Source organism: Myotis daubentonii, chromosome 9 (assembly GCF_963259705.1).
Source record: "Myotis daubentonii chromosome 9, mMyoDau2.1, whole genome shotgun sequence".
Taxonomy (NCBI): Eukaryota; Metazoa; Chordata; class Mammalia; order Chiroptera; family Vespertilionidae; genus Myotis; species Myotis daubentonii.
This window is the reverse complement of record NC_081848.1, coordinates 2,858,526-2,882,713: the sequence shown is the minus strand read 5'-3', so window position 1 is coordinate 2,882,713 and position 24,188 is coordinate 2,858,526. Positions and strand designations below refer to the sequence as shown.

The window sequence follows — 24,188 nt, the reverse complement described above, 5'->3', positions numbered from 1 at the left end:
CAGTAGGGGCCATGCAGTAGGCAGCTGATCAATGATTCTCCCTCATCATTGATGTTTCTCTCTCTCTCTCTCCCTCTCCCTTCCTCTCTGGAATCAATAAAAATATATTTTTAAAAAAATAAAGACGGAATGGGTTTTCTCTCCGCCTCGACAAAAGGATGGTGGCAAGTAGGGTGGGCCAGGGTCCCAGTTTGCCTAGGACTTAGGGCTTTCCCAGGACAAGGGACTTTCAGTCCCAGGCGCCCTGGGTGATCGGGCTTCCTGGTGGCGAGAAGACGCAGGTTGGGCCATGGCTTGGAGGAGTGGTCCTGGGAGGGCTTTCCTGTTCCCTGTCTCTGTGGAGTTTCCCTCGTTGCCCCACGAGCTGGTGTGGTTTTCATTACAAGGTACACTCCCTGGTGGGAGCTGGTGGAGGTCCAGGGAGAAGTGCGGGGCAGCCTTTCAACGAGTCACACGCCCCGAATGAGACAGCGATTGCCAGGAAAGAAGCTGAAATGCTTGACTAGCACAAAGGCTGCGGGGATTTTCCCTCTCTTAAAAAAACACACGGGCACACACACACACACACACACACACACAGAAAGACCCAGTGGAAAAAAAGTGATGAGCTGTGAGGCAGGCAGCGGGCCCTACGCAGCCCGGCCCGGGGCGACTGCGCACGGCTCATTTGCTTAAATTTGCACCTGTCGGCTGCCACCTTCCTATAGGTGCCGCCTGGGAGTTTCTCAGCATCAGACCACGAGTGGCCAGTTTGGGGACAAACAGCTACAGCCATGAACTACCCCTTAACCCTGGACATGGACTTCATCATCAACTACAACCTGGAGGACCTGGTGAGTAGGGACAAATGGCTGGAATTCTAAATATGTTGTGCCCAGGGCCCCTGGAAGAGCCCCGGCTGTGGAGTCCCCTCCCCCTCTGCAAGGACAGAGTTTAGACAGACCCATGGGCCCGTCCCATGACGGAGCAGATGAGCAGAGCCGGTGCCTTACCTAGACGCCCTTTAGCCGGAGCGGAGGTGGGGGTTCAGCTCTGTGGCCTGGGGCCAGTCCGTGGCCTGCCTGCTCTCCCTGCCTCTCAGGGCTGATGTAGGGCTCAGGCTGGGAAGGACTCTGGAGGGTCCTTAATCTCAGGGGGCTGGCACTTGCTCGCCTCTTGCTGGACAGTTCTATCAGGGGCACTCGTTCTGCTGAGGACTTGGCCTCAGCCCCACACTGGCTTGCGGTCTGGCCGGGAAAAGACAAATGACTCCCAGACGCTCTCAGACCATCCTCACGGCTCAGCGGCTCAGCGGGACAGGTCTGAGCCAGGTGGTCAGCACGAGAGAGCGCCCGGGGGCCGGAGTCGGGGCAGGGGTCCCAGTTGGTGAGAGGACTCCGTTCATCCCAGAAATGTCTTAGAACACGGTGCGGCCTCCCCGCAGGCCGGGCCCCCGCGCTCCGGTGCCTGGGGGGCTGAGGACAGGTCCCGGCCTCACTCTGCCCCACCCCAGCCTCTCCCGTGAAGCGAGTGGGTCCTCGGGCTGGGTGGTCACTGGATCCCAGAGAATGTGTGTGTGGAGCATCTAACCAGAGACCCCAGGACTCCTGCTGGCCGGCAGCAGAGGACTGCCTTAGGGATCTTCTGGAAACTTCTTTGTGGTCTTTTCTCCCCTCCCCCACGGCCAATGGCACTTCTGGGCTGGACTATGAAGGAACCAAACCCTTTCTCCTCACCTTCACCTCACCCTCCAGCTCCCCTGGCTGGAGTCCATATTGTAGCTCATCCACCCTGTCCTCAGACTTGCTGGAAAGGTCTGCCTCTCGCCCGCCTGGGTCCCGGGACGTGGGCGTGAGATAGGGCGTGGGAGAGAAGCTGAGGGAAGGGCTCGCTGCCTGCCGTCTGGCCTCAGCCCCGGACAACAGTCGAGCCAGAACCATCAGTCTAATCAGACCCCGTGAAAAGGAAACGGCCTCTTCTTCAAACATTATTCAACGTTTCACGACAGCTGAGCACCTGGCAGGCGCAGGGCTTAGCGCAGGGCCCTGCGTGGGTGCCCGGGCCTCCTGCCCACGAAGCTGGTCGTGAGCTGGAGCACAGAGTCCGGGCAATGCCCTGAATCAGGCTAAACCCCCACAGCCCTGACCGCCCCGGCCCCCTGAGTAGGTTACTGGGTGTCTTCCTCTGCTCCCAGCTTCGAGCTGACCACCAGCCCTGACCCAGTTGGCTATCAGGAACCTGTGACAGGCCTGGCTGGTCCCGGCTTCTGAGAACCCTCACGATTTCCCCTAACTGCTCGCCTCGCTCCACTGCGTGACCTACTAGACAGGTGGTGGCTGGGGGCAGGGAGACGGGGCAGGTCCCATCCACCGAGGACCCACAGCCCGGGCAGGCGCCTGGGGACTGCTTCGTGTCGCACTTCAAACGAGTGGTCTCAGGCCAGATGTCCCAGTGACCCAGTGACTCAGTCAGGGCCCATCTAGGGCGGCTCGTCTGCAACCAGCTCCCAGCGCCTGGCGTCACCTTCCCTAGCTCCTGGGCGCGCCTCCGGGCTGTGGCCCCCGACGCACGGACCCCACCCCGCTGACGGCCTTTCTGACTGTCCCTGTACGAGACCCTCGGTAGCAGAGTAGAAGGATCTTGCACGAAGTCGCTTCTCAATAAGTATGGATTGGTTTGCGATTTATCGAAGGTCTTAGCTCACTGTTTCTCTATGTGTTAGTCCAGCTTCAATGCCTGCTGCCTCCTGCCCACCCCACCCCCGGCCTTGCCCCCATCACATGCTCCCGGTCCCAGAGCCCTGGTCTCCATGCTCCAGGGCTGAGGAAGGCCTGGGGCTCGAGGCGGTCAGCCCCGAGCCTGTGGTCACCCTCTGTCCTTTCCCCTCTGGACACCTAAGCGGCAGGCCAGCAGCTTACAGGCCACCCTCTGAAGCTGGCTGCGAACTCCCGCGAGGGGAGGCTCCAAAGGGAACACAGCCAGAAGCCCAAGTGCCAGGGCTGAGGAGCCGGCCGGCGTGGGCGTGCCAAGACCTGTCCTGCTGGGAAGGGCAGACTAGCAAAGCCTGGTCCACAGGCACCTGGATCTGAGAGCGGGCGCCTCCTCATGACAGAACCAGGAGCTGGGCCACCTACAGGCGGGGGAGGGCATCCTCAACGGCACCTCCGGCCCCACCCTGCATCCACCCAGGGGGTAGCGACTACAGAGCAGGGAGAAGCTCGCCCATCCCCAGCTCCTGACCCCTGACCCCTGGCCCCTCGCCAGGGACAGCCCCATAAACTCTGGCTCCAGTGTGATCAGAGCGGCACAGGCTGCAGAGCCCGTCCACATGCCATCTCCTCTCATCTCACCCCGGAGGTGCGACAAGGACCCCAGCCGGCGCGAGCGTCTCTGAGCTTTATCTTGGGGGGAGGAAGGAGCCCCTGCAATGAGCTCCAAAGCCCCAGAAGAGCCTCAGTGGAGGAGGCCCCCTGGGTGTGACTGGAGGAGTTGGAGATGAGGGAGACCAGAGCCAGCCCGGGGAGGGTCAGCACTGGGGGCATCCGGGCTCTGGCACAGACCGCAGCCCCCTTAGGAACTCTCGCCGCCTCGAGTCTGGTCCACTCTAGAGCAACGGCCTGCAAAGGGGCGTTCGTACTGAGAATCAGGCCCCAGGCCCGGTGAGTGTCCTCTCGGAGCGATCAGTCCTGACCCAGCCCGAGGCCTCAAGAGGCTGCTGTGCACACCCAGGAGGCACCAACCTGCCCCTCTGGCTGCGTGGCTCTGTCTCCAAAGTGAAAATTGGTGTGGGGCGCCCAAGGGGACCCCTAAACCTAAAGACTCAGTGCGGAAGTAGGGATAGTCTAAAGTCTCCCCTCAGAACCACAGCCAGAGCCATACCTGTTCCTAAGAGCCGAGCCCCGTAAGCCTGTGGACTCGCTCCTGAAGGGGGGGGGGTGGCGGGGGGCCACGAGGAGAGGAGAAGCTTGGCAAAGGGCAAGCCAGTGACCCAGGTATTCTTTTGGGGAGTCCGACCCTCCAAAGGAAGAGTGGGGGCCCTGGCCAGTGTTGCTCAGTGGGTAGAGCGTCAGCCTGGGAACTGAAGGGTCCCAGGTTCGATTCTGGTCCAGGGCACATGCCGGGGTTGCAGACTCGATCCCCAGTAGCAGGTGTGCAGAAGGCAGCCAATTAATGATTCTCATCATTGGTGTTTCTATCTCTCTCTCCCTCTCCCTTCCTCTCTGAAATCAATAAAAATATATTCAAAGGAAGAGTGTGGTGAGGGATACAGAGCTCTGTCTCACCCTCAGCCCAGGCCCATTCTTCCGGACTCCAGCCCCTCCTCAAGGGTAGAATGAGAGAGACACACTGGCTGACTCCACTCACAGCTCCCGCCTCTCGGCTGGGCTATCCAGACGGGAACATGCACAGAGGCACATGTGCGCTCCCTGTAGTCAGCCGTGGTCTACACCTGTGTGTAGCTGCTCTGCCCGGGGCGTCCGGCTCGGCTCCTTGCCCCCAACTTGGGGCTGAGAAGCAGAGTCAGGCTGGGGCATTCATTGGCTGCAGGACAGACCAGTGAGAAAACAAAACAGCTCCCACTCAGGTCCGAGCCACATGAAGGTCAGGCTGAGACCCAGCTCCGCCCTGGGGGGGCGGGGTGGCAGCCAGGGGATCCCCGCAGCTAGGAGCTGGGAGCAAAGGCCGCTGGAGGGCAGGGCAAAGCCTTCTTTCTGGAGTAGGAATCCCTTCCCACACACGGGGCTCAACTCCCTCTTCCTCCCAAGAACCCCCGATGTCGGACAGTTCTGCCTGTTAAAAGGTTCTTTGTCCTCCGCCTGGAGCCCCTGACCCCAGCCTCTGCCCGGTCCTCCTGGTCGGCCCTCTGAGCCTCACACCACAGCCCAGCTTGCCCTCTCGCCCGCGGGCTCTTGTCAGTCCTCGAAGAAGACAGTTCGCCCAGACTCACGTCTCCTCTTCACCCCCGATGAGAATGCCCCCCCACTGCCAGCTGCCCACTCGTGTCCGGACCAAACATGGGCTGGGGCTGGACGCCACCTGCAGGCTTCTGTTCCCCGAGGGCAGGGCAGGGCCTTTGTTCTGCTGGGGCCACGTGGGTATTTACAACCTCATTCCCACAAAATTATCAACTTAGCCCGGCCAGCGTGGCTCAGTGGTTGAGCTTCGACCTATGAACCAGGAGGTCACAGTTCGATTCCTGGTCAGGGCACATGCCCAGGTTGTGGGCTCGATCCCCAGTGTGAGGCCTGCAGGAGGCAGCCGGTGGATGATTCTCTCTCATCATTGATGTTTCTATCTCTCTCCCACTTCCTCCCTCTCTTAAATCGATTTTTTAAAAAAATTATCGACTTAAAAATTAGCCTGCTCTATTTGGTCAAATACTCAGTTAACTCACCCCTAACACTGTGGCAGGGCCAGACCAGAAGATTCTGTGGGCCTTGCATGCCGGCCGGACGTTCCCCACCCCTGCCTAGAGTGAGGTCACAGTAGCACTTCCGGTAGCCGTGTCACCCCCTGACTCACTTACACTCTCAGTCAGCAAACTCTCAGGTCCTCTTCTCAGGTACTGTCACTGAGCCAGGTCTCCCCGAGCTTGTCCCTGCCCAGCTGAGGCCTGAGTCTAGCGCTCTCTTCTTTCCTATCAGTTCCATCTGGTCGGTGTGTGCTCCCAGTCCAGCGTGGAGAGGACTCTGCCTTGTCCTGGAGCGTCCCCCAACCCGCCGCCCACGCCAGGGCGGAGAATGTGAGAGGAGCGGGTCCAGGCCTGTCCCTGGGGCAGCCTGGCCTCTGCCCGCCTGCTTCAGAGTCCTCGGCCGCATGTGCGCTTGCCTTCCTTGGGGCCTGGGTCCCTGGCCAATGTGTAAGGCGGTCCGTACCGACCTACACCCGGGCTACTGTGGCCCCACCTAGGCACATCTGTACCTATACAGGGTGCATGCTGCGCCATAGTGTGTGTGCGTGCAGGAGAGTTGTACATGCATTAGAGTGTGTGTGCATGAGAGTATGTGCACGCATGAGAGTGCTTCATGCATGAGTGGTGTGCGTGCATGCGTGGTGTGCATGCATGAGAGTGTGTGTGTGCATGCATGAGAGTGTGCGTGCATGAATAGTGTGCACGCATGAGAATGTAGAAGAGGAGAGGATGGGTTACTGCTGGGCCAATTGCCGGCATGTGCTGCTTCTGGGTGTAAGTCTTGGAGAGCACCCTTCTGCATCCCACTCCTCCTGGTATTCAGAATTCCTGATTCTTCACCGCCTACCAGGCCAGAGCCAGCCTTGCTGGGTTTGAGGAAGGATGGAGTGCCTGATCCCCGGGTATGGGAAGTGGTTTCTAGACCAGCTTCCTCACCTGCCACTCCCAAGCCCTCAAACCAGCTGTTTGATGGGCTGTTTGATGCTCCTGCCAAGATGTGCCGCCAACCCCCAGCGCCCGCAGAACAGTGTCCTTCTGTCCCCTCCTGCCCGAGCGCTTCGCCAAGCAAATCCCTCCCGGCCAGAAAGGAGATACAGACCCTCCCCGCAACCTGCATCACAATCTGGGTTCCTGGGAGAGGGGCCTTGGGGTCCCAGGCCATCCCACTGTGCGGGCTTAAAGTGAAAACAAATGAATCCACCAGGACACTTTCGAGAGGGCGGACTGAAGTGCTTCTCAGAAAGGGCTTCTGGCCAGACGGGTGGCTGTACCCAAGCTCTCCCCTGGGCCAGGGACGCTGAGCTCCCAGCACAGCCGGTGCAGGCCAAGCCCAGCCCCATGGGCTATCCCCAGCTCTGCCTCTCTTCTGCCTCTGAACTGCATTGCGGTGCGTGGATTCCAGGATGAGTCAAATGGTTGTGTTCAGTAACGACATTGGAAATTGCTTGTAATGTGGAGAGAGAACCTGAGGCATGCTCTAGACCAGCCGTGGGCAAACTACGGCCCGCAGGCCGGATCCGGCCCGTTTGAAATGAATAAAACGAAGGAAAAAAAAAGACCGTACCCTTTTATGTAATGATGTTTACTTTGAATTTATATTAGTTCACACAAACACTCCATCCATGCTTTTGTTCCGGCCCTCCGGTCCAGTTTAAGAACCCACTGTGGCCCTCGAGTCAAAAAGTTTGCCCACCCCTGGTCTAGACTCTGCAGGGTATTGGAGGAAGCAAGAGCTGCAGAGGGTGACAAGCAGTGTCCGAATGTCCCCTGGGACACAGAGAGACTTTTCTAAGTCCCAGGATAAAGGGCCCAGCCTGCTCTGGGGCACTGTTCTCAGAGCTGCTCCGGACACACCTGCTGCACGGCCCCGGAGAGTGAACTGCGCCTCCTGAGGGGGCTACAGGGGCCTGCCTCCAAGAACTCGCCCGCCGCCCGGCCCGCGTGGCTCAGCGGTTGAGCGTTGACCTATGAGCCAGGAGGTCACGTTTGATTCCTGGTCAGGGCACATGTCCGGGTTGCGGGCTCGATCCCCAGTGTGGGGCGTGCAGGAGGCAGCCGATCAATGATTCTCTCTCATCATTGATGTTTCTCTCTCTCCCTCTCCCTTCCTCTCTGAAATCATTAAAAAATAAAAATAAAAGAGCTGGCCACGCAGGTGCCCGCCCTGGTCCTGTGGCAAAGGCGCGCGTCCTATAAGAAGGGAAGATGTGCAGCCAAAGGAAGAGCCGGGAGGGACGGAGGAGGCGCTGGAGCAGGCCTTGACTTGACGGCCCAGGCATCGGGCTGTCAGGAAGGACTGCTCAGCCAAGGGAAGCGTGGGGCCAAGTGTTGGAGACCAGGATGTGCTGGGTGTCCGGGCAGCAGGCCAAAGCCATAAAATGAAGTGTGAGGTTTCAAAGGTCAGAGGAAGGTGTATTTTGTTGAGCGTTAAAGGCCCTTTGGAGGCATTTAGACCTCACCCTGCAATTCCAGGGTTTCCAAATGAAAATAGAACCATTTTCTTAAACAAAAGCCTTAGTGGGAAACACCACCTTAGTGGAGGAGCCTGGTGTAAAGGACGGGGTGGGGCTGGAGGCTGCCGCCGCCCACCCTCCCCGCAGAAGTCCCGGACCGCTGCGGGAGTGCCCGCATGGTGTGGCAGTGTAGCAAGAGGGCTGGCTCTCTTTCCCTGAGAGAACTGGGAGGTGAACCCCACTTCTTCCTGAGCCCCACATTGCATCCCATGTGTGAATGCATGACGGCGGCTTACTCCAATCTTCTTTTAAAACCTTTATTGTTGAAAGTATTACATATGTCCCCTTTTCCCCCGCATTCATCTCTCCCCCCCGCACCCCCAAGTGCCTGTGTCTGATGCATATACACATATGATGTCATTGGTTGATCTCTTTCCCCCTCGCCCACCCTCCCGGCCTCCCTCTGAGCGATGCGGCTGTGCCTCTGGGTCTACTCTTGGTCATCAGTTCATGTTGCTCATTAGAGCCCACATGAGTGAGACCCTGTGATGCTTGTCTCTCTCTCTGACTGACTTGTTTTGCTCAGCGTCATGCTCTCTGGGTCCAAGGCTTACTCGATCTTGAGGCACTTTCTCACAAACATGACTTTCCTCATCATTGGTTTTGCTATTCAGTGTGAAATTGGGAAGAAAAGAAAAATTAAAAAACCACCATTTATAGGTAAACCAGGAATAAGCAGGATCTGGTGCGATGGGGATTTGGGGTTGGAAAATCCCTCCTCTGTGTAGGAGCCAGGCAGAGTGAAGGCCCACAGAGGGACACTGGTCCCCAGCATTAGGGTGTCGGTGGGATGGAGGGGATGGCAGAGGGATGGGGGGCAGAGGGTCTGCCATGGTACGAAGGTATCCCCTCACCCACTTCTCCAGAGTCACCTGCCCCGGGGACCCTGGGGGACGGGAACTGGGACTCCTGGGGCGCTGCAGACGCCTGGCTGTGCAGGACCTCACTCTCCAGAAGGAGGGCAGCACGGGACCCCAGAGCCAGGCTGCCAGGACCTCTCCCAGCCTCTCCCTCCCTGGGATCCTTGATGACAGGCAGTGTCTTTTGTAACCGACACTCACTGGTTATCGTTGGTTTTGAAAATGCCATAGAGAGAGGTCTGGTGAGGGGAGAGGCGGGAGGGAGGTGGAGCAGGTGCAGGGGGGCCAGCTGTGAGTGAAAGGTATGAAAAGGCACAGCCAACCCCCCCCCTCTTCCTTTGCGGTTAGCTGGGTAAGCAACCTGAGTGCCGGGGAGGGGCGGGGGGGGGGGGGAGGAAGAGGAGGAGGAGGAGGAGGAGGAAGCTGGGGCAGGGGAGCAAGGACAGAGTGGGCACACCCCCTTCCCTGGGAACAGGCTCCTCCCTCCTGCCCCCTGGCCTGGTCTCCCTCCCTTCCTCTTGCTTCTGAGGCTGCCAGGGGAGCAGAGAGCGAGCAGGAGCTCTAGCGATGGGAGTGTCCGGCAGGGCAGCCCAGGCCCTGCCCCTGGTGGTGGCGGCGCTGGCTCTGGAGTTAGGTCAAGTGGTTCAAACGACTGATCTTGAGCGAGATGCCGTGGTAAACTAGGAACATCGCCTGCCTGAGCCTGTTGTTAGATGAATGGAAATGGAGGCTGTTACTGCAGCTTCAAGGACACTGAAGGCAGACGGGAAGAGAGGGCACATCAAGAGGGGCCAGCAGCCCTCGGCAGCACCGTCGCTGGGGGGGACTCTAGGCTTTACGAATGGAACAGACAGCTCTGGCCCCGCTGGAGCCATTCCCACTCTGGAGTCTGGATTCCAGCCCTGAGCTGCACCTGCACACGTGGGGACACAGACAGGCGTAGCTTTCGAGGCACAGCCCGTCAGAGGCCGTGCAGCATGCCACACCTGTGTGTCCTTCCATCTCCATCACTCCCCTGAGCTATCAGTCCCTTTTATTTATTTTTAAAATATATTTTTTATTTCAGAGAGGAAGGGAGAGAGAGAGAGAGAGAAACATCAATGATGAGAGAGAATCATGGATCGGCGGCCTCCCGCACGCCCCCTCCTGGGGATCAAGCCCACAACCCGGGCATGTGCCCTGACTGGGAATTGAACTGTGACCTCCTGGTTCATAGGTTGATGCTCAACCCCTGAGCCACAGCAGCCGGGCCAATCGGCCTCTTTTACAGATGAAAACTGAAGTGGGAAAAGGCGCTCAGAGCAATGTGGTCAAGGACACCGAGGGAAGTTGGGGTGTGGTCAGTGGGACACCAGGGAGTGCAGGCAAGAGCAGTCCGTTGGGGATCAGGACAATCTGTGGGGAGTCGGGGCCCCTCTCCAGGGAGCAAGGCGGGTCCTCAGTTCTCTGCCTTCCTGTCTCCTCACTCCTGCGACCCAAGGAACTAGGAAACTACAGCGACAGCACGGAGACCGCCCCCGTGGAAAACCACGTCTGCTCGGCGGCCGAGGGGCCCCTCCTGACCTCCTTCAAGGCCGTGTTCATGCCCGTGGCCTACGGCCTGGTCTTCCTCCTTGGGCTGACGGGCAACATCCTGGTGCTGGCGGTCCTGGAGCGGCACCGGCACACGCGCAGCTCCACCGAGACCTTCCTGTTCCACCTGGCGGCGGCCGACCTGCTGCTGGTGCTCATCCTGCCCTTCGCCGTGGCCGAGGGCTCGGTGGGCTGGGTCCTGGGCGCCATCCCCTGCAAGGCCGTGATCGCGCTGCACAAGGTCAACTTCTACTGCAGCAGCCTGCTGCTGGCCTGCGTGGCCGTGGACCGCTACCTGGCCATCGTGCTCGCCGTCCACGCCTACCGCCACCGCCGCCGCCTCTCCGTCCACGCCACCTGCGCCGCCGTCTGGCTGGCGGGCTGCCTCCTGGCCCTGCCCGAGCTGCTCTTCGCCAAGGTCAGCCAGCCCTCGCGCAACACCTCGCTGCCGCTCTGCACCTTCTCCCAGGAGAGCCGCGCCGAGGCCCGCGCCTGGTTCACCGCCCGCTTCCTCTACCACTTCGGCGGCTTCCTGCTGCCCGTGCTGGTGATGGGCTGGTGCTACGCGGGGGTGGTGCGCAGGCTGTGCCAGGCCCCGCGGCGCCCGCAGCGCCAGAAGGCGGTCAGGGTGGCCATCCTGGTGACCAGCGTCTTCTTCCTCTGCTGGTCGCCCTACCACGTGGCCATCTTCCTGGACACCCTGTCCCGGCTGCGGGCCGTGGGCGGCAGCTGCGCGCTGCGCGGCTACCTGTCCGTGGCCATCACCGTGGGCGAGTTCCTGGGCCTGGCCCACTGCTGCCTCAACCCCGTGCTCTACACGTTCGCAGGGGTCAAGTTCCGCAGCGACCTGTCGCGGGTGCTGGCCAAGCTGGGCTGCGCGGGGCCCGCCTCCCTCTGCCAGTTCCTCCCCGCCTGGCGCAAGAGCAGCCTCTCCGAGTCGGAGAACGCCACCTCCCTCACCACCTTCTAGGTCCCAGCCCCCCTTTCTGCTTTGACTTTCTTGAGGGGCACCCTGACTCTGGAAAGGGGCATCCCTTTCGCAGGAATGGGATCCCAAGAGCTCGCCTGGCCAGAGAGGCGGCCGAGGCTGCCTCCGGGACATCCCTGCGGCTCTCCTCCCCCGGGGCTGGGCTGGGTCCAGGGCCCAAAAGGCACTGTGCCCACCTGAGTCACCCGGGCTGAGAGGGCCCCGCCCGCCTTCCTCATCTGAACCACCCAAACCTCGAGAAACAGGTTTGCTTTTGTCTTCACCAAAGTGGAAAGCCATCAACCCCCAGAATGCACGTCTCACAGGCCACCGGCCCGGCTCCGGCCGCCTCCCGCCCCGAAGGCAACGCTGAGCTGCGGGTTGGAGGTGGAGGCTGAGGAAAGGCAGGTGTGGCCTCAGCCTGATTCAGCCTCGGACACACGGACCCCTCCTGCTCGCAGGAAGCTCAGACCGATTCAACCCCGGCAGCTGTCCCCGGCTCTGACCACACTGTCCTGGGCCAGCTCCGTGTCCCTGGGCCCCGGGAGGGCAGGCGCATGCACCTCGGAGCAGCCAGTGCCCCAGGGAACTCAGGCCGAGCCAGGAGAAAGGAGCAGGGGGGGGGCTTCTCCTGCCCCCACCGCAAGGAGGGACGTTCTACTACACCAAAGCCGCCCCCTCCTCTGCCCAGGGGTGGGCCTGGGCGCTGAGGCAGGAGGCAGGCGGAGGCTCCCTGCCCCTCGGGAAGTGCCTCAGCCAGGAGGGTCCCCCCACAGCAGGAAGGTCAGGACAATACGCAGACCTGAGGGGAAAGCCAGGGAGAAGCCTCTGGAGCCAACTCCCCAGCCCCGGAGGCCAGGCCGGCACAGGCCCGGGCAGCGGCCCTGCCCCGGAGGCCAGGCCGGCACAGGCCCCCAACTCCCCAGCCCCCGGAGGCCAGGCCGGCACAGGCCCCCAACTCCCCAGCCCCGGAGGCCAGGCCGGCACAGGCCCGGGCAGCGGCCCTGCCCCGGAGGCCAGGCCGGCACAGGCCCCCAACTCCCCAGCCCCGGAGGCCAGGCCGGCACAGGCCCCCAACTCCCCAGCCCCGGAGGCCAGGCTGGCACAGGCCCCCAACTCCCCAGCCCCGGAGGCCAGGCCGGCACAGGCCCCCAACTCCCCAGCCCCGGAGGCCAGGCCGGCACAGGCCCCCAACTCCCCAGCCCCGGAGGCCAGGCCGGCACAGGCCCCCAACTCCCCAGCCCCGGAGGCCAGGCCGGCACAGGCCCCCAACTCCCCAGCCCCGGAGGCCAGGCCGGCACAGGCCCGGGCAGCGGCCCAGCCCCGGAGGCTGCTCCTCAGAGGGTCAGAGGGAAGGGGAGTGGCTCTCGCACTGCTTGCTCGCCCACCGGCCCACCTGCCGCCCCTGCCCCCAGCCTGCGGTCCGACTGGAGTGGGAGAGCCAGGCCCCTGCTCCCGCCAGGGCACATCTGAGCTGCCCACTCCCCCGCAGGCCAACCGGCCACATTCCCGACGAGGCCCCCACGCGGGGACAGAGCTTTTGTCTCCCGGCATCCAACCGCAAGCTGGTCAGCGGAGCCAGACATGGAAGCAGAGGCAAGAGCTCAGGTTTTGCATTTTCTTTTTAATAAAAAGGCACCTATAAAACAGGTCAATACAGTACAGGCAGCACAGAGACCCCCGGAACAAGCCTAAACATTGTTTCAAAATAAAAACCCAAAGGATGTCTTCACATATTGTATTTATATATTTATATTTATATATATTTATATAATGGTACAAAATGGCTGGGGATGGCCTTGGATGGAGGAGGCTGGCCTGTGGAGTTCACCTGGAAAAGCTACTCTGACAGCAGGTGGGAAGAGGAGGGTGTCAGGCCTTGCAGTCCGTCCCTCCCCTCTGGGCAGGCAACACTGAGTCAGTTTGAGAGTTTGGGGTGGGGGTGAGGTCTCAGGGATACAGGCCCAGTGCAGGCAGCGCAGGCAGGGCGCCTGGCTGGAGGGTGGCAGTGGCTCCTGGACACAGAGGCCTGAGGCCTGGGTCCTGGATCCTGGGCCGGGGAGGCAGGAGCCTGCAGCCAGCCGCGAGGAAGCGCTGGGTCGGGCTGACAGTGGACTGAGCACAGCACCAGACGGAGAAGTGGGGGAGTCCCTGTGTGACCACTGCCGAGGTGGGGCCAGGCCCTGGCAGAGGACACCTTGTCTAGACGTGGCCCTGGAGGCCGGGGAGCGGCCTGCCCCACATCAGGAAGGGAAGTTTCACAAGTTTTACTCCTGGGTGTGTGTGTCTGGGGGGGGGGGGGGGGGTGCACAGCACCCAGTGTGTATGGCTTCAGCTCGACTGAGGTGGGGGGAGCTCGGAGGGGGAGGCAGTGACTGCGCCTGGGTGGGCACAGCCCGGGCCCTGGGCAGAGGGGCTTTGCCAGTGCGTGGGCAGCAGGCAGACAGGCCAGCAGGACGCCCCTCTGCTCGCAGAGGCCGGGAGGGACAGGCTCGGCCACACCCTCCCTTCTTCGGTGATAGAATTAGGTGGCAGCCTCTGGAGACTGGGGGCCCAGGGGTGACCTGGCCCAGAGCCATTGCTGCAGGCACAGGGCCCCCTGGGCCCCCCACTGTTCCTCACGGCTCCACACAGCCTCTGCCTTTTCTCTTCCCTCCCCTCAGCCTGGGGACCCAGGACTTCAAGTTCTGGCTAAGATGTAGCTAGGGGGACATCAGCCATCCACAACCGGAAGCCAGGGGCGCGTCACTCACACACACTCACACGCACGCACGCACGCACGCGCTCCTGAATCACTCAGCAGCCTGCTGTTCCACAGGTCTCAGCCCTGCTGGGCTCACCAGGGAAAAGCCAGGTGGTCTGACCTCAGTTCAGGTGTGGGCCATCTATCCAATGTGGGGGCTTTCTGTCAGGTATGTGGGGCTATGACAGGTCTGGGGGGCTGTCAGGTGTGGGGGGCTATGTCAGGTGTGCGGGGCTATGACAGGTGTGGGGGGCTTTCTGTCAGGTGTGGGGGGCTATGTCAGGTGTGGGGGGCTTTCTGTCAGGTGTGGGGGGCTTTCTGTCCGGTGTGGGCTATGCATCAGGTGTGGGCTCTCTGTCATTTCCCCATTTGGGGGGACCAGAATGGCACCCTCTAGGGACCCAGAGATGCTGTGAGCCGTGGACAGGTGTGTCAGGCTGCAGGCCCTGGGGCAGTAATCTGAAAGAGGGGAAGAGCTTCTTTCATCCCTCTTTTGGGTGACTTCTATCAAAGCACAGGACTAAGGCGCACACAGACCAGGACAAAACACAGCTCTCTATGCGCCAGCGGCAGCCCCGCCCACCTGGCCGGCCACCTGCGGGGGGGGGGGGGGGGGGCGGGTGAGGGGGTCAGCCACAGCAGCAGAGAGAGGAGATGAGGCAGGAAAAGAGCAGAACCAGGAGCAGCAAGGCTGGAGCCCTGGAGAGAGTGGTGGGAAGGGGGATGGAGAAGGGACATGTCACCTCCTCTTCCTCTCCCCTCCAAGGACTCCGTACAGGACTCGGAACACAGAGCTGAATGAGGGGTGCAGAGACACAGGGGAAACAGGCTCCAAAGACTTGGGGGTGGGGTGGGGTGGTCTGATGGCCACAATGGAACAACTCCCTACCCAGAGCCCTCCCACTGCCATCCCACTCAGCTGCCAGCACGTCTGGTTGCCACAAATGCCATTCCCCACACAAGCCCCTCCCACCCTCCAACCCACCCTGGACCCCAGGTCACCCCAACACTGGAGGGAAGACACTTTTCAGGTGACACTATTTGCAGTACTGCCCGGCCCAGGCAGGGAGTGCTAGAAGGGCAGGTTGGCCATGCCGCCCGGGCCGGGGAGGTAGCCCATCTGGCTGTCCAGAGACACACTGCGCTGCCGCAGAGGGTGGGACACCATGAGGTTCTGCTGGGGCGGGGGGCCCATGAGGGAGCCCTGCGGGGAGAGCATGTGGGGGGGCTGGCTGTAGACCTCGCCCCCCACGCCCCGCTGCTTCATCAGCATGAAATTCTGCTGGGTCATGAGGCCTTGCGGCGGGGACATGACCCCCTGGTGCAGACCGTGGGGCACCATGCCCTGCTGCGGGGGCATACCTGTCCTGCCCAGCAAGGACATCTGTCCGGGGTGGCACATGGGCATGTTGAGCCCCCGCTGGACACCCTGCTGGCCTGGGAGGTTGGGGGCCCGTGAGGGGGTTTGCTCCGCCATCATGTTCTGCAGGTTCATGAGATGCAGATTGGGGGGCTGGGCCTTGGGGGGCTGGTTCTCGCTCTTGGGGAAGTACTGGAGGGTGCTGCTTGGCTTCTCCGAGGGGATGATCCTGGACAAGTCGAACTCGGGGATCCCCGTCGGGGTGGGCCGGATCACCTCGCTCAGCTCGGGGTCGTTCAGGACGGATGCCACCCCTGGGAGCACACCCGGCGGGTACGCGTCGCCCATGCGCCCAGCCATGCCTTTGCCCATCAGGTGCTGCTGGGGGGGCATGGGGCCAGGTGGCTGGCCGGGCAGGTCCTCGGGGGGCAGGGGCATGCCCGAGGGGTAGTGCTGCTGTAGGCCCGGCCCCCCACCCCCACTGGGGATGGCACCGCCGCCATGGGGCTGCTGTAGCCGTGGGGGGAAGGGCATCATCTGGGAGGAGCTGGGCACAGGGCCACAGGGAGCATTCAGGGAGTCTGGGCCCCCTGGAGCCATCATCATTGAGTTCTGAGGAGGCCCCCCTGTCCCCTGAGCATTGGGGTGCAGTGGAATGTTGGAACCCAGAGGGGTGGGGGAGGGGAGCATGGCAGGCTGGGGCTCGTGAGACAGGGGCTGCTGGCCTGGCAGGGTCACGCCCATGGGGCTCTGGGCAGCAGCTGAGCTCAGGTGCATCGGGTTGGACTGGTTAGCGCCGATCCCTGTGGGGAAAGAGAAAAAGGGATGAGGAACCCCGGGTACCAGCTGGTGCCAGGGGGGAGGACCCCACATCGGCCTGCCCCGGCTACAAGGAAAGGGGCGAGAGGCATGAAGGTGAGAAGCCGAGAGATCCAGGTCCGGCCCAGGTTGCCACGGACACACCTCTGGGTGCTGGACAGACCCCTGAGTGGCCTGGGCTTAGTTTCCCCAAATGACTGTGCGAGAGGGAATGGCGGCCCGGACATCGCCCCTACGCCAAGGGCCGTGGGGGCGCACGTCACAGCCAGCACGCCCACAGGGGTGACTGCGCGCCGTGCCCGCTCTCCTCGCCCCCAGGGCCCACATCCGCTCTCCCCCTGGGCCCTTTCCTAGCCCCGCACCTGGCCCGGAGCCCTGCGGTGGTGGCGGGGGCAGCAGGGGCCGGTCGGGCAGCAGCTCGTCGTCCGAGGTGGCGATGGTCTTGATGGCGTTGTGGTAGAGCGGCGTGGAGCTGGGCATGGCGTACTTGGACATCTGGGACATCATCAGCGACAGCGGGTTCTGGGACGGCGAGGGATCTGGGGAGGAAGCGAACGGCAGGCTGGGGTTCATGAGGCCGCCGGTGGGGTTGGCGGGAGGCGCGGAGGAGCTGCTCCGGGGACCGCCGGGCGGGAGGGCACCTACAGAAGCGGGAGACAGAGCAGGGTGACGGGGGTGGGGGGAGAGGAACCTGGCTGTTCATACTGGGGGTGCAGGAGAGGTCACCCCCACACCTCCCCCAGGTCCTCCAGGCACACCTCCATCCGGGTGTCCACTACACACAGGCCCTCCCACTATTGTCACTGCAGCCCACCCTTCTCCAAGCAGCTCCTACAGCCTTGGGGGCCCAGGCGGTGGGAGATCCCAAGTGTGACCCCTCAAAATGCCTAGAGATTAGCATGTGCTCCTGGGAAAGCCCAGCAGAGCCTCCCACCTCTGTCCAGGGGCCTCCTCCATCACCTGCCCCGCACGAGCCCACCTGGAGATGCCCCGCGCCTGAGCCCAGTGCCCACACACCCGCATGCTGACTCACCCTGCTCCATACTGCCCAGGGTGGAGGATGAGTTCATGCTGAGAGGCGGCTGTTTGTTCGGGGGGACCCCAGGGCTGGGCATGGCTGTCTTGGGCGAGGCGACCCAGCCCGGAGAAGGCACCGCCATGGAGGGAGACTTGAGCCTGCTGGGAGAGCCCGTGGGCGAGCGGGCACTGAGCGAGGAGCCCAGGACCTGGGGCGACTTGAGAGGTCCCGGCGGGTTGGCAGAAGGCAAGGGCACCATCTGTGAGGGAGTCTGGGGTGACTTCAGGTTGGCAGTGGGCGAGGTGACCAGCGGGGAGTGCACCTGGCTAAGTGTGGGCGACTTCAGGTGCCCCATGCCCGGTGAGCCCATCTGGTTAATACTGATGGTGAGGTCTGAAGGGCGTCGGCCCAGCCCCCGGCTCGGGGCTGCGTGCACAGACCCCGGAGGGTTGGATGCAGGGGGCAGAGGCATGTGGCTGAGCCGAGTGGTCCCCACATTGCTCATGGGCATGGAGTTCTGGTCGGGGCTGAACATGTCCTGGGTGCTGCCCATGTCCGGTGGCAGGGCCTGGTAGGGCCCCTGGCCTCCGGAGAAGCCCTGCTGGCCCTGGCCGGGGAACTGCGAGGGCATCAGCATCTTCTGCGGGCCGCCCACTAGGCCGCTGCTGCTCTGAGCCCGCACGCGGGCCACGTCCTCGGGGCTGAGGCCCTGCGGACCCAGCATGTCCCCAGGGCCTCGCATCTTCTGCGCCATCAGCATCTGCTGCTGCGGGGTCATCTGCACATTCAGGTTCATGTTCATGTTCATGTTCACGTTCATGTTCATGTTGAGGTTGCCTGGCCCCAAGGGGGGGTCCACCTCCCTCAGCCCGGACTGCCCCATCGGGGGGCTTAGAAGGCCCCGGCCTCCGCCAAAGTCCATGCCCATGGGAGTGCCCGCCAGGCTCTCACCGCCCGCCATCTGCCCGGGGAACATGGCTGGGTCCATCTGCCGGTGCGCCTGCATCATCCGCTCCATCTCCACGCCCTGCCCCATGCCGCCGCCGCCGGCCATGCCCATGGGGCGCTGCATACCCAGGGACCGCTTCTCTAGCAGCTGGTGCCGCAGCAGCTCCTCACGAACCCGGGGGGTCATGAATCGCTCTGCTTCACTCTGCCCACCTGGGTAGGGCACGGGGTTCTGAGCAAAATTGCTGGGCCCCCCCATGGGGGGTAAGTCTTCGGTCCAGCCCATGCCCGGCCTCACAGGCCTCTGCATGGCATTCATAGGCACCTCCATGGGCATGCCCTGCATGCCCCCAAACCCAGGCACCCGTTGCATCTGGTTGCCTGGGAAACGGGGGCCGGGAAAGGGAGGTCCGCCCCGGAGCTGCATGGGATCTTGGACATCCATGGGCCCCCGCAGCTGGGAGCCCATCCCGGGCGGCCACTGGTCCCCAGGCTTGCTGTGGTAGGGAGGCGGCGGCCCCCTCACCATCACCGCGCCCATGCCCATCATGTCCTGCAGCGGGCGGCCCCCGTGGAGCCCGATCTGCTCCTCCTTCCGCCGCTTCTCCTCGTAGTACTCCTCCTGCAGCTTGCGCCAGGCCACCTGCTCGGGCGTCAGGCTGTCTTGGCCCAGCCTCTGCATCATCATGTTCATCTGCTGTCCCATGTCCCCGCCTGGGGGGTGCCCAGGCACCTCATGCTCCAGTGGGGGGCCCCCTAAGCTCTGTGTCTGCGAAATCATGGACTGCAAGGGCTCCTCGTACTTCTTCAGCCCGCCAGGAGGGGCAGTGGGGGGCTGCGGGGGCGCGGGAGGGGCTGGTGCTGGTGGTCCGACCTCACCTGCGCCTCCCGGGGGCCCCTTGAGGAAAGGCTCGGTCTCCCCACTGCGGAGCAGCAGCCGTTCAATATCCCGCAGAGTCTGCAGGGAGCGCTCCCGGTGCTCCAGCTGCTCCTTGGACAGCCCCTCCGAGCCCATCAGGCTGCGCTGCCCGCTTCCTGGGGGGGCGGCCTCCCCAAGGAGGGCAGGGCCAGGGGCGCCGCTGGGGTCTCCTCCTGGAGGCAGCGGGTTGTTGTTGGTAGCAGCTGTAGGGGTGTTTGGGTGGGTACCCCCAGTCCCACCACCTGTGCTGGCAGCTCCCACTGAGTTGGGTGTCAGGTCCTGATTAGTGTCCTCAGGAGGCCCCTCAGAAGGCAGAGCAGGGGGGGCACTGCCAGGGGCTGGGGGCGGTGGTGGCAGTTGAGGTGGCTGGGACTGTGGGGTGCCTGCAGACGGTGTGCTCAGGGGGAGCGGCTCTGGGGTGGAGAGCGCTTTGGGGGCCTGCAAGAGGACAGAGGCAGAGCGTGAGACAGGGCAGGGCGCACCGGCCCAGGTGGCTGCTAGTGGAGGCCCCAGGCCAGCCAGCACTACACCCACCTGGTCAAGCTTGGCCCGGGGCACGTTCTGCTGGTGGTAGGCCAGGATGGAGTCGGCCCGGCCCTGCAGCACAGCCTCCGCAGCCCTGCACGGGGTTCGACACAACAGCTCAGAGAGGAGGCAGAAGGGCCCCTCACCTTCACCACCCCAACCCAACTGGGCCCAACCCAACCCAACCTGACCCAACCAACCCGACCCAACCCACCCCAACCAACCTGACCCAACCCAACTTAACCCAACCCAACCAACCCAACCAACCCAACCCAACCAACCCAACCAATCCAACCTAACCCAACTCAACCTGACCCAACCCACCCCAACCAACCTGACCCAACCCAACTTAACCCAACCCAACCAACCCAACCTAACCCAACCCAACCAACCCAACCCGACCCAACCCAACCCAATCTGACCCAACCCGAACCAACCCAACCCAACCAACCCTACACAACCAACCCAACCCAACCAACCCTACACAACCAACCCAAACCAACCTAATCAACCCAACCAAATCCAACCAACCCAACCCGACCTAACCATCCAACCCAACCAACTCAAGCCAATCCAACCAACCCAATCCAACCAACCCAACCGGACTCAACCCAACCAACTCGACCCAACCAACCCAACCCAAACCAACGCTGGCTCCACAGACACTCCCACAAGACCCCGGGCTCCAGGTTGCTGGGTAAAGAGAGCCAGCACAGTCTGTGAGGCACTTACGTGTTGGCCAGGTGGGTGGTGAAGACATACACGAATTGTGAGGGAGGCTTTCCGGGGACACCACTGCCCCCGGAGGCATCTGGCCGCAGGGCTGCTGGGGGCCCATGCGGGGGGCCTGGGGCACTGCCCTCACTGAGGGGAAGCTGGGGGGTCTGGCCGGGACCCAGCTGTGGGGCCGCCATGGCAGGGTCTCCTACATTACAATCTGCAGGGAAGGGAAGGGAAGGAAAGAGGGTCAGCAGTCCAGATTTAGAAAGGAGAACTAGCTGGCACCCCCATCGCCCAGAGGCGCCAAGGGAAAGGTGCACTGTGGAAGGTGGTGCCCACGGGGCCCTTTGCTGCCACATTCTGGTGGTTTCCCAGCTTGCTTTCCACACGTACTTGCCCTAGACCAGTCTTTGACCAGGATGGCAATCGTGGGGACCATGTGGATGAGAAGAAAGGGAAAGGTTTGGCACCCTGAATGTGATGCCCACAGAGTCTACGAAACCTGCTCTTAGCCCTGCTCCATCCTCATGCCCTGGTCTCTGCGAGGGGAGAAGGCAAAAAGGGTGCACCAACTGAGGATTCAGACGATGAGTGATTTTTCACCACTAACTAGCCGGCTGTGTAACCTTATGAACAAGACACTTAGTCCCTCTCAGCCTCAATTCTCCTGTCCTGCATAAGGGGTAGTCAAAGAAATCTATTTTTTGTAACAAGTTCAAAAGCAAGTCACAAGCTAAAAAACCACTGGGGCCTAGTTAGTATAGCTCAGCAGTGGAGTGTCGGAATTGAACCATGCACCAAGAGGTCACTGGTTCATTCCCAGTCTGGACACATGCCCAGGTTGTGGGCTCAATCCCAAGTAGGGGATGTGCAGAAGGCAGCCGATCAATGATTCTCTCTCGCTATTGATGTTTCTATCTCTCTCTCCCTCTCCCTTCCTCTCTGAAAAGCTAACATCGTTCTAAGTGTGTTATATGTACCAACTCACCACATATCAACCCTAGGAGGTAAATATCTTTATAGGTGAATAAACCGAAGCCCTTTCCCCAATTTATACAAATAATCAGTGAAAACCTGGTCTATAAACCAAGGTGGTCTGAATGAAGAGTCTGTGCTATTCACTCTGCATTATACTGCCCCACCATCAAGAACTCTTTGAGAGTCTGGCTGGCATGGCTCAGTGGCTGAGCATTGACCCAGAAACCAAGAGATCACAGTTCGATTCCCAGTCAGGGCACATGACAGAGAGGAGCGTGCAGAAGACAGCCAATTGATGATGTTTCTCTCATCGATGTTTTTATATCTCTATCCCTCTTCCCTTCCTCTCTCTCTCTAAAAAAAAAAAAAAAAAAAAAAATCAATAAAGACATATTTAGCCCTGGCTGGTTTTGCTCAGTGGATAGAGCATTGGCCTGAGGACTGAAGGTCCCAGGTCGAGTCCGGTCAAGGGCATGTACCTTGGTTGCGGGCACATCCCCAGTAGGGGGTGTGCAGGAGGCAGCTGATCAATGTTTTTCTCTTATCGATGTTTCTCTCTATCCCTCTCCCTTCTTCTCTGTAAAAAAAATCAATAAAATAGATTTTAAAAATAAATGTAAAAAAAACATTTAAAACAAAAAGAACTCTTTGAGAATCGGCAGGCAGTACCACTAAAATAGTACTAATGGTGGCCTTGGAACTGAGTATGAGGTGTTAGCAACATCTTCTCTGTATTTCCCAGGGTCTCCCCGCATTTTTACAATGGTGCAGGCTAGCATCATAAAAGCCAATGTGACAGCCCAACCAGCGAGGCTCAGTGGTTGAGTGTTGACCTATGAACCAGGAGGTCATGGTTCGATTACCAGTCAGGGCACACGCCCAGGTTGCCGGAAGCAGCCAATCAATGATTCTCTCTCATCATTGATGTTTCTATCCCTCTCTCCCTTTCCCTTCCTCTCTGAAATCAATTTTAAAAAATTACTTTTTTAAAAGTGAATAAGATAGAGGAGGCATATCTGTCCTTAGAGGCAGTGACCACCCTCATCTATCAGCCAGGGGCTCATGAACCGAGAATAAGAGGAGTGGGCACCCACCCACACTTTGTCCTGGTGATGTATTCCGGGCACTTGCCAGGAGTCAGTTAAAGGTCAGGGAGGTGCGCCAGAGACACAGCCAGTGTTAGCTCACACCCCGGAACGGCATGGGCATCAGAGCCAACTGTCCCACTCCAAGTGATGCTAGAATCTCGCTGTCCTCCCTCCACTGACCAGCAGGTGGCAGCACAGGCCAGCAATTCTTGGAGGTATAAGTGGAAGAGCCAGGAGGGGCCACCTGAGGTTCACCCCACCCTGCCTTGGTCCTTAGGGAAAGGGGGGCACTGAGCACCTAGGAGGCAGGGGCAGAGCTGTCACAGTGCAGGGAGCAACAGTATGGAGGTGGGATCAGAAGGAAGGAGCCTGGCTCCTGACCCTGGCTGCCTGTCTGCCCAGGCTCAGCACTCTGAAGCCCGAGGGGAGGGGAGGGGAGGAAGGCTCCCTTAGGGCAGCCATCCCCCAAGGGCAGCGTGGGCCACAGCACCCTGGCGTGATGGGCACTCACTGTGGGCGGCCCCGATGGGCTTGTCGTCCTCCTCGCTGTCTGGTCCTGAGCACCATTCGTCTCCGCTGTACGGCTGCTTCCGCTCCAGCACACAGCGCCGCTTGCTGCGGGGCGCCACCTCTGCTGGGCAGGAGGGGCAGGCGGGCAGAGTGAGCGCCTCAGCCTGTCCTCCACCTCCAGGCCCATTCTCCCAGATGCCCCAGGGCGATGCCCAGGCTGTGGTGGGCATTTCGCCAGCCCTTGGCCCCCACCACACCACCATTTGTTCCTGATTTCTCTCTACAGCCCCACGGCCTGCCTCCCCTCCCCCAACCAGCACCAAGCACAACTGGTTCTAATTAAGGCTGGGGCGGGGGAGGGGGAGGCCTCTGCTACTCTTCCAGGCTAGTGGCTGCAGCAGCTCCCACCAGCCCAGAGCCAGGAGGCTCCTGGGGGGTGGGCCTGCTCCTCCTCACGGAGCACCTTCCTCCTCCCCTGGAGGTTCTGGTGGGACAGCCGGAGAGGAAGAGACTGACCGGGAACCCCACCACGGGTGGCCCCAGCATGGGTGGCACCTAAGGATGACAAATCTCCCCCCTGGCCACTCCCAATCCTGAGAAAACCACCGGTGGGTGGGTGTAATGGGGATAAGAGAAAGGTGTCCCCACATACATGCTGGAGAGAAGCAGGGGATGAGGACTGGGAAGGGGACAGAAAGATGGGCTCCGCGCAAGTGTGGGCCATGGGCTGTCGAACATGCTGGACTCCTGGGGGTCAGAAAAGGGGGTACCTTTGGCCTCTGAGTCCAGGGAGGGCGTCCCAGCCTCACGCTGCTCTCCAGAGTCCACAGACACACTCCGCTCCCTCTTCACTTTGCCCTTGAGCGAGCTGAAAGGGGGCACCCCGGCCTGGGCCTGGGTGTTCTTCAGACTGGAGTTGCTGGGTGAAATCTGGTTGGCCTTGGCCCCATGGTTCCCCGCCCCCACACCCTTCGAGCCCAGGTTGCAGGTGGGTCCTTGGTTCACATTCTGATGCTGGGATTGGGCCCCACCATTCCCTGTCTTGCCATGATTGGTCAGCTTATTTTCTGGGTGCATTGGTTTGGATGGGGCAGGGGGGCAGTGGCCACGGGGGGACAGTGGTGGGCTCCCTGGAGCTTCTCTCCTCCTGGGGTGGGGCAACCTGGGAGAAGGCGAGAGAGACAGGAAAGGTTAATCGTGACAGGGGCTTAGCACGCCTGCCCCTCCTGCCTCACCTACTGGGAGGGGAGGGAGGG

At 61.4% G+C, this 24,188-nt stretch overlaps 2 protein-coding genes across 8 annotated transcripts in view; one reads left to right on the top strand and one right to left on the bottom strand.

Annotated features, from left to right (window-relative positions):
* Nucleotides 1-671: 671 nt before the first annotated feature.
* CXCR5 (C-X-C motif chemokine receptor 5) lies at nucleotides 672-11,630 on the top strand. The gene is made up of 2 exons (XM_059707745.1): nucleotides 672-833; nucleotides 10,246-11,630. The coding sequence occupies exons 1-2, from the start codon at nucleotides 774-776 to the stop codon at nucleotides 11,305-11,307; spliced, it is 1,122 nt and encodes a 373-aa protein (XP_059563728.1). The 5' UTR covers nucleotides 672-773; the 3' UTR covers nucleotides 11,308-11,630.
* A 1,278-nt stretch (nucleotides 11,631-12,908) lies between these two features.
* BCL9L (BCL9 like) overlaps nucleotides 12,909-24,188 on the bottom strand; it is a 29,669-nt gene continuing 18,389 nt past the window's right edge. The window contains exons 3-10 of one of the 7 annotated variants that reach the window (XM_059707669.1): nucleotides 23,703-24,094; nucleotides 22,934-23,053; nucleotides 20,369-20,573; nucleotides 19,646-19,730; nucleotides 17,260-19,549; nucleotides 16,589-16,867; nucleotides 14,289-16,210; nucleotides 12,909-14,189 (exon numbers count right to left, since the gene is read on the bottom strand). In XM_059707669.1, the coding sequence (XP_059563652.1) occupies nucleotides 15,120-16,210; nucleotides 16,589-16,867; nucleotides 17,260-19,549; nucleotides 19,646-19,730; nucleotides 20,369-20,573; nucleotides 22,934-23,053; nucleotides 23,703-24,094 (4,462 nt within the window). In that variant the 3' untranslated portion in view covers nucleotides 12,909-14,189; nucleotides 14,289-15,119. Of the gene's footprint in view, nucleotides 14,190-14,288; nucleotides 16,211-16,588; nucleotides 16,868-17,259; nucleotides 19,550-19,645; nucleotides 19,731-20,368; nucleotides 20,574-20,749; nucleotides 21,667-22,933; nucleotides 23,054-23,584; nucleotides 23,680-23,702; nucleotides 24,095-24,188 lie in introns of those variants that run through there. The other 6 variants (XM_059707671.1, XM_059707675.1, XM_059707672.1 and 3 more) reach the window with 6 other exon arrangements.

Bases quoted from the DNA above. Each gene is read 5' to 3' on its own strand.
- CXCR5 (XM_059707745.1), top strand. From the start codon at position 774: ATGAACTACCCCTTAACCCTGGACATGGACTTCATCATCAACTACAAC. The intron at 834-10,245 runs GTGAGTAGGGAC...CTGCGACCCAAG, and splicing joins ACTACAACCTGGAGGACCTG to GAACTAGGAAACTACAGCGA.